Raw genomic sequence first — 15,981 nt, 5'->3', positions numbered from 1 at the left:
AAGAATTTCACCTCAAGCAACCCGAAGATTATTTCTACCTCAATCAGGTAACCCGTGACAGGGATTTACAAATGCATTGATAAATGTTGTCTGTCTCTTGTGTTAAAGTTGAAAGAGTATACTTGTTTTCTTGTGATGCTTGGGCTTCGTTCTTTGCCTCTAATTATGGATGTCTCTTCACAGCATAACTTGAAAATTGAAGACGGGGAAGATCTCCGACATGACTTTGAAAGATTAAAACAAGCCATGGAGATGGTTGGCTTCCTTTCAGCAACAAAAAAACAGTAAGTAGAATCCTTATAGCTTTTGTTACTGAGAGCTAGTTAATGTTTATGAATTGTGATAACCTGTATATGTGTTGGGATCACATTTAGTCTGGTAGGAAGCCAGGAGAGCTGAGTATTTTGAGGGCTTATGGACAAATTCTTGAAGTAGAATGAAGTTCCTAACCTGTTATAATGACCTTATAAGACAAAATCTTATAAAATTCAATTTTTCTTCCTTAGGATTTTTTCAATACTTTCAGCTATTCTTTATTTGGGCAACGTTACATACAAGAAGAAAGCTACAGGTCGTGATGAAGGGTTGGAAGTAGGACCTCCGGAAGTCTTGGACATTCTTTCCCAGCTTTTGAAAGTAGAGTATTTCTCTTTAGCTCTAATGTTTGATCGATCTTTTTGTCATGCTCCACCTTAGCAGTTTACGTGAATATCTAGTTGCTCAGTTTGCTATATTTAGATCTGGTTTACAGTACTTCCACAATATTTATCTTAGTGGAGGGGAAATGGATAAAATTGGTGAAATTATTTGGATTAGTAGTGGAATATAGCCCACAGCATGGAAGTAGAATTTGTTTACTCAGTAATCGTAGAGCTGAGAAAGAATAAATTCAGTAGAGATGTGTTCTTTGCCACCATAAGGAATCCTCTGAATTAATCTAAGCTGAGAATAATTTAAAGAAGTTGAAGAACTTGTAAAGCTATTGATGAATGATAAATGTAGCTGTTGTCAGAGCGCTTGGGCTTCTCTGAGGTGATTGTAATGTCCACTGTTGCTATCAGATTACTCATTGGGGAGTGCGAGGGTGACAGTAACTCTTGTTCTTGCTTGTTTTGAAGGTTAAACGAGAAATTCTAGTAGAAGTGCTAACAAAAAGAAAAACTGTGACAGCCAATGATAAACTTATTTTGCCATATAGTCTCAATGAGGTGAGTAAAAGAACACTAAGAATTATTTTAAATAACTGAAACATCCTTTTTTAGATAAAAAAAAAAGCTAATGTGGTATTCCCTCACATTTAGTGAGAGATGTTTGGAAAGTTAGAAGTAAGTATTGAAGGAAAATTTTGTTTTTATTTGTCTCTGGTAAGATTGTAACCTTTGAGTGACACTGGTCTGAAATAAAAATGTTTTTTTAAAGTTCTGAACATTGTTTCTTCTGCAGGCAATAACAGCTCGTGATTCAATGGCAAAGTCCTTATACAGTGCTCTGTTTGATTGGATTGTTCTGCGAATCAATCACGCTCTCCTTAATAAGAAGGACATGGAGGAATCTGTTACAGTAAGTTTCTCACAAAAACAAGTCTCTGTAGACAGTTGTGTATTTAGAGCTAACAGACAATGCTATAGATGACATGTTCAGATATCTGGGATAAGTTTTGATTCTTCTAAGTCCATAGTAAATTTCTTGGTAATATTTAATGGTCTCTGTTTTCACAGTAGACATAACTGTTAAATATTTGAAATCTATTAGCACACACTACAGTGCTCTTTGCAGGGTTAGCTGTTGGGGGTTAAGGCGCTGTATGACAGATTGCTTAACTAGATTTCCACATCTTTCTTTTAGTGTTTGTCCATTGGTGTACTTGATATTTTTGGATTTGAAGACTTTGAAACCAACAGTTTTGAACAGTTCTGTATAAATTATGCTAATGAGCAGCTTCAGTATTATTTCAATCAGCACATTTTCAAATTGGAACAGGTAAGAAACTAGAGTTGCTGAAACAAACTTTTTTTATCAAGTGCCTATATATTATGCAAACTTAGCCACTATTCTACAAAACCCCACAGCATAACTCTTATAATTGCTTGAATTTATTTCCAAAAGTCTTGGTTTTTTTAATTTCTTGTTTCATTATTGCTTGAAGGTTGTAGCTTTGCTGTATTTATATTTATATACTAATGATAGCAGAGCCTTTCTTTAGAGTGTTAGCATTATGTTTCTGCTTGACTGCAAGAAACTAAAAAGATGTTCAGGCAGATCCGAGAGAGAAGTCAGATGAAACCGTAAACTTGGAGATTAAAAGTCTGTAGGTGAGGTGTTTGTTTCAGGGTTTTTTTTAATAGTGAGATTTTTGGTTTATTTTAATGGTTGGGAAATAGTTTCTCTTATTTTTGTCAGTTTGTAAATATTTAATAACCAGTCTTTTGTTGTTTCTTCCACCTGACTGCATTTAGGGAATACAACTGTATGTTGATATTGGCAGTAGTTCTGAAATCCTGATATTACTGGCATATGTTGATTTACTTGTTTGCAGATGGTATCATCTTACAGAGCGCTTTGGGTGCTGCAAGAGCTAACAGATCCTGTTTCTAGACTGAGGTTTGAGGGGTATTTTGCTCTAGAGTTGGATTTTTTTTCTGGTTTGTGCTGAAGCCTTATTCTCAGGTCACTCTGCTGAAAGAAAGAAGTCATTCTGTAGTATGTGGTATTTTGTCAACAACATGTAGATAACTTTAAACAAGCATTTTAAAGAGAAGAAAATTACCAAACATACAAACTTCATATGTAAACATCATGTTGATGTCCCTGTTTTGCAACTTACGACAGAAGTGGCTATCCAGGCTAACTAGAGTAAATAGTTACATTGTTTTCTTTTTTTCTAATGCCATTTTTCCAAATAAGCTTAATCCTTGAATGACCCATTTCCTGTATCTCTTGCAGCATGAGGGCCCTTAGGGGGGATCTCTATATCTTTTTAAAGAAAGGCTTTTTTGTCCGTGGAAAATGGCATTTCAGTTCTGTAATGTGGCATGCACACTGAGCAGTCTGTCATTAGGCAGACTGAATGCTACCTACTTAAAAATAATCCATTTCTTGTTGTGGTCATAATAGAACAGTGAGAGGTGCTCTTTGTCTGTTGTTAAACGTAAAACTTTAGTTAATTTTCTGTGTGATATCTTTTTTTACATTATTACCTTATCGTTAGGGTTTTTTCTGTGGCCATTTGCAGCATTAAGAAAAAACGATATTTTGGTCCCATATCTTAATGGGAAGCTTTTCCTGTCAAGCATTTGATGCGTTGTCATTTCAGCAGAAGAGCTTTGTGTTCTGTTGTCAGAGAGCTCCGTATTTTCTGAACCTAAGTGATATACGTTGCTTCCTTAGGGAAGTTCTGGTGTTGATGTTGTGTAGGGCCTAACTGCCTGTTTTGAAACTTCTCTTCTTTCGTCTGACAGTGCAATTTGGAAATTCTGGAACTTGATGTTAAATATATTTGTTTTTTCTCATAATGCAAGCACTATGGAAGAGGAAAATAGACTTAAATTCCTCCAATATATGTCTACCTCGGGTTTTAATGTAATGATGTAGATGTAATATCTAACTCCAACTTCATAGACTGCTGATTGCTGGGAAGGCACAGCAAAACATTCTTTTCACTGTTTTGGTTTTTAAATAGTTTTACCCCAAGCATCCGCTGTTGAGTGACTTGCCTAGGTGGACCTTTGATCTGACCCAATATGCCTGCTGTTCTGTTCGTATTTATAAATTTTCCTTATTTTTGTTTCTGCTGCCTGAACTAACAAACTCAACTTGCCATAGCTGTTCAAGGATGTCTTTTAAGCGCTTAGACCACAGGACATTAAAGGTCAGGGCACTGTACTGATGAGGGAATTTTCTTGAGCTACACAGGAGGAATATAAGAGTGAAGGGATCACTTGGCACAATATTGACTATACTGATAATGTGGCCTGCATTCACTTAATCAGCAAGAAGCCCACTGGCCTCTTCTATCTTCTGGATGAAGAAAGCAAGTAAGCAACAAACGTCTTCTGAAAAAAATGTGTGGCAGGGAGGAGGGAAGGACTGTGGAAGGGAGCAGAGAAACAGCACTTTTGAAAGGCGAGGAATGTTGTGGGAAGCAAAGGGTCATCTTACGGCTACAGTCTACGTTCTAGTTTGCTTCTAATGACTCCAATATGTTGATGATATAAATTGATGCTAAAATTGAACTTTGGCTTAAGCAGTCTTAAAAACTTTCACTTTTTCACTTTCGTGTTTTACCATGGAATTATAATTAAAGTAAAATGCATGTATGTAAGTCTTTGGAACATTAAGTAGCAAACGTGGTAAATTGTTAATATGCTGCTAATTAAACTTCACTGCTGAAGTGGGAGGAAGCGTTGACATACACTTAAAACCTCAGAATATTCTGCTCTGTGGAGCTCTGGTTTTGGTCCAGAAATTTAGCCCACCTCTAATACTCAAACCAGGTGTGTAAGTCTCAATTAAAGTGTAGATAGCTTGGTCAATAAAATATATTCCACAAGGATCAATAGATGTTCTTCAGTCTGTCACCTTGCACCTCAATAAACATACCTGTATTTGGAGAAAAATAACTGACCTTTTGTTTTGTATTCCTAGCTTTCCCCATGCCACCAACCAAACTCTACTTGCAAAATTCAAACAGCAGCATGAGGAGAACAAGTTTTTTGTTGGAACCCCGGTGATGGAGCCTGCTTTTATTATTCGACACTTTGCTGGCAAAGTTAAATACCAGATAAAAGTAGGTGCTAGATCTGATGGCCACACAAAAAAAGTTCTTTACCTTTCTGATAGTTTTTTTTTTTTTGTCAGGGTGTAGAAAATTTGCTGGGAACGGGCTGGGTCAGATGTGTCCTCAGATATACATTAGATTTTTTGTGTTGTTTTTGTGGTGGCCTGGACTTGAGGATAATGCTTACTATAGTGAGAATTATTTAGAGTAATGAATTATTCTGAGTAGTGATTAATATCAAAATGCAGCTTTCCTGAGAGCTTGTGGTTCAATGTTCGTGTTTTGCAGGATTTCAGAGAGAAAAATATGGATTACATGAGACCTGATATTGTTGCTTTACTACGAAGCAGTGACAGTGCTTATGTTCGGGAGCTGATAGGAATGGACCCTGTAGCTGTGTTCCGCTGGGCAGTTCTGCGGGCAGCTATTCGAGCAATGGCTGTCTTTGCAGAAGCGGGACGCCAAAGAGCTCAGAAGACTGCAGGTATGGTTTGAAATAATGGAAACGCTTGCAAATGCTCTACTATCGGTTTGTGCTTGTTGACAGAAACAGTATATGGCAAAACTGACTTGTGGAAATGGCTTAACATTCACACTCTAAAGAGATTGTCACTGTTTTATCTAAGATCATTCAGACTTCCTCTTCCAATAAGTGCACCTTTCCAGCACGCTGTGCCGAATTTAAAGTTCCATTTGTAGAAGTTGGGGAAGATATTACTAGTTCTAGTATGCATGCTCATCTTATTACTGGGTTTGATCATCTTGGACCTCCCTGAAGCTTCAAATGAGCATTCAGGATTAAATACTAATTTTGATAAGCTTTTCTGAGCAGCTGCAATTTACTTTCCAGTTGTAGGGAGTTTGAGAAACAAAGTGGCTTCGCTTTATTGCTAGGCAAAACCTCCAAGCGATAGTTTGCTTGTTACAGTTGGTGGGGGTATTTTTGTCTGTTATGCTCATATCTTTGTCAAAATTCAACCTGTTGATTATTTCATAACAGGAGTGGTACGTCAAGGACCCAGAGTTCCCCTTGGAGAACTCCAGAGATCAAATACACCAGTAGAAAAAGTTTATCGGTGAGAAACACATACTTAACCCATATCAGGGAAAAGACCCGAATTGCTGAGTCGCATTTTCATATATCAAATGTCAACTAGATCTTTCCACAAGGATAGCAAGTTTTATTTCTTCTGTCTTGTTTTGCTTGGCCCTTTTAATACTATCAAAACAATTCCCTAGTTTATTTTATGTAAGGCCCAGCACTACCAAATGTTAGGGACACAACCTCAGTTCCATTTACCCGTAACTGGCTGTTCTCTGTCTGTATATGTTGCTTGTAGCATTGTGTGTTCCTCTGCAGCCAGTCTGTGTCACTGAAGGACCTGTAGGAGCACTGATGTTTTTGCAGCCTCCTGACATGATTAGGAGGCAGGGCAAGTCCTACAGAACTGCCTCCACACATTGCTCTGTATAGGCATATTTGCCTTTCTATGGAGTATTTAGGTTTTATGCATGTTCCTTTTGCAGCTGCTCAATGCTTGATTTCTCATTTGATTGTTCTGAGGATTTCGATATAAATGCTTTTGAAGACATCATTTCTTTTTATGAAAACAAGAAGTAAGTAGAAATAGGCCTGCACTTAAAGGCCAGGGAGGCACATTCCTAGACAGACTGACCTTCTGAGCATGCTCTGTGTAAAAGTGAAGTACACACAAAGTAGTGACTTCGTGCTGCTTCGTAATTACTTCATCCTGGACAGTTTCTGTCACCTGTGGCAACTAAGAACTAAAGGTACAATTTGGGTGAAAGAATTGGTCATAGTGTCACATACCTGTTTCCATGTGAGATCTTAAAACAAAATCTTGATATTCAAAACAGTTCAGAGGTAGCAAGGGAAGCAAGCAGCTCTCTGTAATAATGTTGCTGCCTCGGTGAGCAGCTCAGAATGGTGATAGCATCTAACAGTCAGAAGTGAATACTTACGCTTCTGTTATTTTTTTGGTTTGTGCCTCTCTGGAGAGTAAAGAAGGTAAGTTCTGTGCCAAGACACAACACTTCACAAGCATGGTGCATGCTTAAAATAATGGGATCTGCCACAAATTAGGGACTATCCCAGGCTTACTTTGAAAAGCTAGACATGTGAATAAGTTTGAAATGGAAATGAAAACCAAAATTTCATCAAGTATTCCTGTAATAGCTAGTTTTTAACTTACTCTTCTGATGTAAGTCTGCTTAAGCAGCCTCATTTTAGTAGTCAGTTCTATATAAAAAAATATTTACTGCTTGATTATAAAAAGCTTATATCTTTCTGAAAAGGCTACTTAGCTTAACAAAAAGGTTCCTTGCATATTAAGTACATTTTGCTAAATTTCACTCTGTTTTCTGAATTGATGGCTCAAAAATTTACATTAAAAGATAGAATTAGAGTGTCAGTTTAGTATGAGACCCTGGTAATTAAATTTTAGGGCCCTGACAGAGTAGAAAGGGCTGACGACATCAGAATCATTCATACTTAGGAAAAAGTAGTCTGGGATTGACCTGCTACTGTTTGGAGCTCACTGGTGATGGGATCTCTTGAGTTTTTAACTCCTCTTTTTTCCCCGCCTCTCTCATGGCTGTGTATCTTTGTTTGCCATCTTTGTTTTGCTGTGAATCATTTTAGAGACATGTATGAACAAATCATCGCAAGTATAAAAGGACTTCCATGGCAGGGTGATGATCCCTGTAAGCTGCTTCGGTCACTCAGTCGACTTCAACACCGCTCCCACTTCATGTGAGTTCTGGTGCTCTAGGTATTGCTTTGAAAGTGCAACAATAACCAAGCAGTTATTCTAGTCCATAAAAAAGATACTTGTCCCTCGTTTGTCTTCTGCAAAATACTAAACAAGACAATTAAGAATAAAATAATTCCTTCTAAAAAATACAAAGGCTGTAGAGAATGCTTTGTTGCTTCATTGCATTAGCTGAAAGTTAAACCTAGTTTTCATGTAAACTTGCCTTAAAACCCAAGTAGTACAAGCTTGATGTTGCAAAACTTTCAGCAATGAAATCTCTCACAAGTTACAGCTAGTGGTTTCCTGAAATTCAGGATGCCAATGCCCTGTGAACCCAATTCCTGGGTTAAGACTCTTCACGTGTACACAGCTATGCATGTGTAAGGAAATCAATCTGTGGTCCATTGTATAATAAATAAGTGTAAACTGGGCGGCATGGAGTTGGAACATGCCTTACATCACGGAGTTGACGTGTATAATTAGGAGGATGTGAGCTACAGCCTTGTTTCTGAGAGCTTCCCTTTCTAGTTCACTGTCTGTGTGTGGATGAGAGCTAAGCCTGAGGCTTGTGTAGGGCCCCAGGAGGTTCTGGGGATGATCTCAGATGTATCAGAGTTCGTAAGTGGAGTGCTGGGGCATGTGTTGTCCTTCTGTGAGCAGTTAAGTACTTTCACAGGGGTTCTGGTGCAAGCAGCAATAACTTCTGGATCAAGTACTTTTGATAGTGACTTGATATTACGATGAGAGTTCAATGACTCTACAGTTAGCTAAATAAAATAACTTGCAGAAAAGTACTCTATGCAACAGGGCAGATTTTAATAGCTTTAACTTCAGAGAAAATGTTTCACTTTTGAAAGCTTCCAATACCTACAGAGTTTATTAAAAAAAAAAAATAAATATTCTTGTTGCGAAGCAGTTTGCATTTCTTGCATTGATCACTTTAAGAGATGTGCATGAACACACCCTGATGCTATTGTGCTAATTTTCTTCTATCCTTTATCTCGCCTCGTAAATTGCACCAACTTATGGCTTGCTGAAATAACCAAAAATCATGTGTATTTTTTTCTTAAATGATCTTTAATATTTTAACAGGAAGAGTAGAGGTATCAAACAAAAGCAGATCATTCCCAAGGTAAAGTTATTCAGTAAATTTAGATTTCTCTTGATGTCTTTTTTTTTGGGTTTTTTTTCCCACTGTAAACATTCATTTTGATTGACAGAACTCACTTCAGAAAATACTGTTTCATAGTGTAGCGAAGTTGTATTGTTTATTGTCTAAAACTTCCTTTTTTACAATCTAAAGGATAGGTAACTGTTCACCATTATAAGAATTGCTGAACAGGAAACAATTGTTCGTTGGCATCTGTTTAATTAGACTAGAAATGCCATAAACACATAAAGCCATTTCTGATCAAGTCATTGAAGGCAAACAGTGATTATGTAATTCACCTTGTTTACCATACGTTCTTGGGATGGGGCAATAGAAGAGTTTCACTCTTAAGAAAATGCTTAAGTTTTCACTCTTAAGGTCCAAAATAGAAATAGTCATGAAGTGTAACATGTCATTGAATGTGGAGCTCTAGGTTGTTGGTTTCATTCTTGCTCATCTTGATGCAGACAGAAATATTTCCCCTTCAGTTAAGAGACATGCATTTTGCTGATTATGAAAACTTTCTTCTAGAATTTGCTGGATTCCAAATCTCTGAAGCTCATAGTAAGCATGACTCTGCATGACCGAACTACAAAATCCCTTTTGCACTTACACAAAAAGAAGAAACCCCCTAGCATAAGTGCACAGTTCCAGGTAGGTGACTGATGCTGTGGTACAGCCTCTGGGTGCACCCTGACCTCATGGGAACAGTCCTTCCTGGTCTGCTCTAGCCTGATCTTGCTTGAAAAACAAAATGGGATTTGTTTCAAGTAGGGTTTGTTACTTGATTAAAGTTAGACCACATTTAGAGACTACCCTCGTGCTATGAAATGTGTTAGTTCTCTGTACAATCAGCCTCATCCTTATATGCAGATGTAGTGCTATTGTAACAGCATCTGCAAAGCCCATTTTTCATTATCTTGAGCAAAGGTGAAAACAAATACAGCGTTCTGCTGTGCAGTACAGGAGACCCTCCGTATTGGATGAAATAGGATTTGTATAGCCGTCAGACCTGAAAGAACCGTATTTCTGAGGAAGAAGCTGTACTGCTGTCAAATGCAACTCAAAATGCTGATATCTGAAGAAAATTTTTTTCTGAATATTTCATTTCAGACTTCACTTAATAAATTACTGGAGACACTGGGTAAAGCTGAGCCATTCTTCATCCGTTGCATCCGCTCCAATGCTGAGAAGGTAAGACGGCCTTAAGAGCTGACCTGACTGCTGAGGACCTAAGTCTTCTAGCCCTGTAATATATCTCTTCTGACTTGTTCGCTGTCATTCTGTATGAAGGTGAAAGGTAACTAGGGTGTGAAAACAGAATGTGTTCTTTCTACTGGACAGAAATAGGAGTCTTCAGGCATTTACTAGCTGTTGACTGCTGATCTTTTTCAGAAAGAGATGCTTTTTGATGAAGGCTTGGTGCTTCAACAGTTAAGATACACTGGCATGCTAGAAACTGTGCGAATCAGAAGATCTGGTTATAGTGCCAAATATACATTCCAGGTATGTGGAAGTGGATTGTGCTTTCAGAAATATCTGCTCTTTTTGGAAAAACACACATTGCCTCAGTGTCTCTTGTGTTTCTCTTCGTATGAAGCTCATGACCACTTGGGATGAACTGTAAAAATTCATTGTAGTTTTGGTAGAGCCTGCATGGTAATGAGTTGTAGTCTAAACTACTGTGTGAGTTATCTACCAGTAAGTTGTTCTACTCGTTGCATGAAGGGAAAGCATTTGGAGTGCTGTATAAGCAATCAGTGCTGCACATTACTGTCTCCATATGTGAATTTGTTTTCTATAAAATACTCTGTGCGTGTAGCTTTATAGATCACATATAGGTGATATTTACTGTTAATTGGGGGCTGAATGAAGCCTGCATTTTTACGAAGTAGGAAAAAATAGCTCAATTTGGAGTGAGAAATAAGTACTTTCAAACCCCTTTAGCTCAGATGTCTTAGCTTAATTTTAGAAATCTAGGTAAAACTCTAAACTTGTGAATTGCCTTCTAACTTTGTTCTCTTACTGTCTCTGCTTTTCACAGGAATTCATAGACCAGTTTCAGGTGTTACTGCCCAAAAATGCCAAAGCCTCTAAGGAAGACATTTGTGTTTACTTGAATAAACTAAAACTGAATGAAAACTACTATCAAATAGGGACGACCAAGGTCTGTGAAACTTTTCATAAGCCAATAAGAAGTACTGGTGTACGCTGCAAAATTTAGTGCAGTTCATTTACAGGTGTTGCTCTTCTCTGCGTTTTGTATTTAAATTAGCTATTTTAACTCTTGTAAATCTTGACGCATTCGTTAGTAGTTAGTAGTTGCCGCATCGTTTTTGATGCTAACCTCTCTTCTTGCAATACAGTAAAATGCTGTATTTTATGGATAATACTTTTGGGAAATTGTTGCTATTGGCATTTATCAACCAGGTCAATGTTTTGATTTTAGAAGGGTTCTGTGATTTGAAGGCTGTAAGTACAGTTGTATGTTTTAGAATCCCAACACTGAAGTTTGGTGAAATAAAAGGACTTTTACTTTTTGGGCATGCTAATTGCTGTCAGCCGATAAGGTTTAGTTCAGCAATAAGTATTACCATGCTCATATTTTAGCTTGTGGAGATACCTCCAGTGGGGGCGGAAAGGCTCCTGTTAACTGTTTGTTGACGAACTTTTCTTTAACTGAGCAGGTTTTTATGAAAGAGGCTGAACGGCAGATACTACAGGATACACTACACAAAGAAGTGATCAGGAAAATCATTCTCCTTCAGAGCTGGCTCAGGATGGTTTTAGAAAGGAGACGCTTTCTCAGAACACGGCAGGCAGCCATTGTTTTACAGGTACCTTTGAGAATCGCCAGTCTTTTCCTAACAGGCAAGCAAACCCTCTCAAATAACAGTCCTCACCTTCAAGTACCCCCCCTTACTTTAGAAATCTCCCTTCTTAGGCTTGCTGGCGTTCCCGTTGTGTTAGGGTGGCACTGCAGAGAAATAATGCTGCCACTCATATTCAGTCAGCATGGCGAAGATACAGGGAGCGAAAATGCTACCTTCAGCAGAAGAGGAGAATTTGTCTTGTGCAAGCCATGGTCAGAGGGCATCTACAGCGTAAGAGGTAAAGGAAGGGGAGCAATATGATATGAAAATGTGCATTTTAACCACTTAGCTACTTGGCTTCACTTGCCAAGCTCAGTTGCTGTGTGACATGTTGACTTGGTGATAATTATCTTTAAGTTGTTTACTGTGTGATACTGCAGTCGGTATCAAATGGCTAGTGGTGTGTGGAAACTGGTGAAGCCCTTAGTACTTGAGCATTTTTCAGCTGAGCTGCACTGATGTGTGCCAGTCCTAATAAGTAGACCTCCATGCAGTCACACTGGGACTGTAAGTGTATTTGTATTTTGTGTCTGTATTGCTGCATTTAAACATTTGGGTACTTTCCTTGACCACTGTGTGTTTAATATTTATGTTTTGATCTTACAAATTCTTAACAGATTTCAGAAAATGGCTATGGAAAAGCAGAAAGCTGAAGAGAAGCAGGAAGACCAAGCCAGAGAGAATGATGAGAGCAAGGATGAGCTCAGTGAACCAGCAACAGATCAGTTGCCTGGGAAACACGAGTCAGAGCTGAATCAAACTGTTGGGGACAGAGATCAAACTCCAAGTGAGCAAGATGAAAACTTGAGCTCGTCTGAAAAGGCCGTGTTACCCCAGAAGAACGTGACAGAGGGCTCTGAGAAAGTGACACACAGCCGGGAGAAACGTGAATCTCGCCGGCAGAGGGGGCTGGAACATAACGAGTTACAGAATAAGCATGTCCTGTTTTCCTTTGAAGGACCATCTTTACTGTGCCACAAGGAACAAACCTCTTCTGAAGAGGCCCTGGAAACTGTTCCAGTGCCAAAGGAATCCTCAGCACAAGATATTGTCCTTCAAGGAAGCAGCGAGGGAGAGAAAAGTCCAAGTGAAGAAAAAGCTCCTTCAGACGCACCACCATCAAGCGAGATAAAAGAAAACAGTTCTATTCCTGAGCAACAACCTGTATCAGAAAGGGAAAAAGTAGATGATAAGGCAATTGATAGAATGAAAACACAAGGGAACCAAAATAACCAGATAAAAGGCAGCCAAAGTTTTAACTGCCCTGAAAGGCCAACAAATCTTGCACTGAATCTTCATAATACGCTATCTGCTACTGGGAGCTTTCGAACTCCAGCTGAATGCTGGGCAGATAAAACCAAACATCCTGCCCAGAAGGCAACCAAAGATCTGGATAGTCCCACCACTTCCCCAATCCAGAGATATGTGGATGACCCAGGGAAACTAAAGTACAAGAGAGAGAAGTGGAAAGGAAAGAGACAGTCTGATGCCAGTCAGAATGATATGCTGAGTCAGTCTTTGGATGAAAGAACACGAGCGGATAAGTCTCCGCAGGATCAGCTTGAGTAAGGGCAGCTTCCTAATTATTTTGACTTTTTCAGAAAACAGATATCTGTAATATTTAAAATTAGATGGAGAACTCCTGAGAGCCTGTACATCTGGCCATGTTATGGGAGAAAATAGAACTATGAGCAACTGCTGCTTTTTCTTGGCTGTCAGTCCCTAGTCCTGCAGTTGCATGCGTATCGGTAGAAAGTTTTCAGAAGCTAACAAAACATACAAACCCTGCCTTGCTGAGTTAAAATGGAGAGTCAGGGCTTCACTTAAAGTAGTGTCTGGAGTTTATTTTCATGTGTCTTTGGTCCATTGAAAACAAGGTTTTAGTGACATGCAGTTTGCAAGCGTCGTCCCTCTGATATGGCAGGAGATCTGACATACCCATGTTCTTTTACTTCTCCAGTACAGTTTGCATTTAAAAGTGAGTTGCAAGAGTTGATCCGGATGCACTCTCAGATACAACATTGATATGTGGGTTATTTAAAAGGTGGTAATTATTAAGAGGTTACAGACTTCTATAAAATATATAATCTGAAACTAATCTTGTAACATTGCAGAAGGAAGGGGAACTCATCTTCATTAAGTGATCTCGCAACACTTGCCCAGTCTGTTGCCATGAATCAGGTACTGATGCTATTGTCCATATTTATACTTAATTATCCTTGTTTACAAATTTATAAGATTTGTGAATAATTGGCTATAGTGTGTTCTGCATGCCTGTGTTCCTTTCAGGTTGATTTTTTTGGCTTGATATCCATGTAAAAAAAACTTCATCAGCAAATATTATACAACAATTTGGAAACGTAATTTTTAATAAATGGACCCTTGATCCAAGCATTAAATAGATGTGGATCTTATATTAATAAGCTAATACCTATTGGGTAAACTGTTTTCTTGTGATGAAGCAAACTTTTTTTTCACCATTCTGTTTTTTAAAAGCATTTAAAAAATCTGTTTTGCTCAATACGTAGCTTTTTGACTCCTCATTCATTCTCCTGTAGCAATCACCAGATACGATAGAAGAAGAAAAAGGCAACAAGAAATACCCTGTGCAAAAGAAGCCCACTGACCTCTTCCCTACCTCGGATGCAGGCGCTTCCATGCAGTCATCAAGTCAGCACGATAGAAGAAGAAAAAGGCAACAAGAAATACCCTGTGCAAAAGAAGTCCACTGACCTCTTCCCTACCTCGGATGCAGGCGCTTCCATGCAGTCATCAAGTCAGCAAAAATCGATGCCAAGTATGTATTCTGTGCGACGGGCCTGCCTTTAAGAAAATGGGAAAAAAAACCCCTCAAAATAAAAAAAAAGGGGAGGAGATTTTCCACTGGTACTTGAATTGGGCGTCTTGAGACTGATTGTGGAGACACACGTGTTGACTTCAGCTACATGAGTGGCTGTGTTACTGGTTGACTTGATCTTCGTGTTGATGTAAGCATGATAGCTAACCCTTCTTGCATAACGCTTGTCTTTGGACTGGTTCTTTTTAATTTGAGTACCACCATACAGGCTCAGATCAAAGGTCTGGGTAGTGTACCATCATCCAGACTGAGAAATAACACTAAGAGAAAAGCTTAAGAACCCAATGAGCATGTAATGTTGTTTCCTTGGCCTGCTCCCCCAACTTCTGGCATTCTGCAGCTCAGGGACCTCCTGAGCCAGAAATGTCATTTTGGATAAGTGATGTGTTGTCTCTGTGTACGTTGAAGGTAGTGCTCTAATCTAGCAAACATCAGAATGTCCAGATGTGCTTTCAGACTGTCGTTCTTTTGTTCTGCTGCTCGGTTTTTCTGCAGGTTGGACCTTTGAGTAAATGTGCACTATAGAGGTTAATCTTACCGTGGGTGTTAGCTGTACTGTTAAAAGAGCCTTTTCTTGTAGTAGAGCCAGCTTCCATTACTAATGTGACAAGCTTGTATCTGCTTTTATGTTCAGGTCTGCTTTTAAAAGTCCTTTGCGTAGACTTTTGGGGAAAAAGCCAGACAAGAAAATTCCAAAGGAGAGTCCTGATGTGATTGATGAAGGAGAAGGCCTCTCCCTTGTGTCTTGTGTTCTCTTTTCAGAAACAGGAGGAACCCAGAAAGTTTCAGAAGGTGAGTTTCTGTGATGTAATCCCGAGCTTGCTAATACCATCTTTTCTGTAATGTTTTGCATGGCTATTAAGGAAACAAATACTGAAGAATTCCGTCATCCTACTTTAATATACAAATTAATTTCTTTCCCAGCTTCTTCTGGACAGCCAAGTCGTCTCCAGGCTGGGGAGCGCCATGTGAAAGAGAGTAGTAAAGCAAAGAAGAACCGAACTATAAAGATCAGCAAGATCTCAAGTGTGTCTCAGAATTGGCGAGCATCCATAGTCCGTGAGATTGCAAATGCCAATGAACTGAAACATCTTGATGAGTTCCTCCTAAATAAGGTAAAAGACACTCAACTATGATAAAATTCAGGTCTATCTTCACTGTTTGTGTGGAATTTTAAAGTCTACTTTTCTAGGTGCAAGTTTATATTATGATTTAAAGCACAGGGGAATTGATTTGATAGCTTGACTGAATTAGGTCTGAGACCCTTCCTACTCCTTCCTTTAAGTCTCTAAATGCATTATTATGTTAAATCCTGGTGGCATTCATGTTAGTTCTTCATTTGCTTCCAAATAACTGAGCAGCAAAAGTTTTATTTAAAAAAAAAAAAAAAAGGCAAAGCATGAGTTTTAAGGGAATAGAGTTCTTTAGAGCGTTCCTATAGGACCTCTATTTTTGTATCATGACAGTGCATTAAGAAATGTTTTAAATAATTGGAATGGTCATAGATGACTAAGCCCAGCACCTGAAGCTTAACACTGGTTGGATGTTCT

At 38.6% G+C, this 15,981-nt stretch overlaps 1 protein-coding gene across 1 annotated transcript in view; it reads left to right on the top strand.

Annotated features, from left to right (window-relative positions):
• The window catches only part of MYO9B (myosin IXB), a 46,926-nt gene that overhangs the window by 22,369 nt on the left and 8,576 nt on the right, over positions 1 to 15,981 (top strand). The window contains 12 exon segments of the mRNA XM_009895163.1: positions 9,233 to 9,355; positions 9,815 to 9,895; positions 10,097 to 10,207; positions 10,746 to 10,868; positions 11,389 to 11,538; positions 11,646 to 11,812; positions 12,192 to 13,139; positions 13,689 to 13,755; positions 14,133 to 14,250; positions 14,359 to 14,371; positions 15,066 to 15,223; positions 15,356 to 15,546. Coding sequence (XP_009893465.1) covers positions 9,233 to 9,355; positions 9,815 to 9,895; positions 10,097 to 10,207; positions 10,746 to 10,868; positions 11,389 to 11,538; positions 11,646 to 11,812; positions 12,192 to 13,139; positions 13,689 to 13,755; positions 14,133 to 14,250; positions 14,359 to 14,371; positions 15,066 to 15,223; positions 15,356 to 15,546 — 2,250 coding nt within the window.

The sequence above is a fragment of the Charadrius vociferus genome, unplaced genomic scaffold (genome assembly GCF_000708025.1).
Source record: "Charadrius vociferus isolate BGI_N301 unplaced genomic scaffold, ASM70802v2 scaffold291, whole genome shotgun sequence".
Taxonomy (NCBI): Eukaryota; Metazoa; Chordata; class Aves; order Charadriiformes; family Charadriidae; genus Charadrius; species Charadrius vociferus.
The sequence above is the reverse complement of the archived record's forward strand: the minus strand, read 5'-3'. Positions and strand labels throughout refer to the sequence as shown.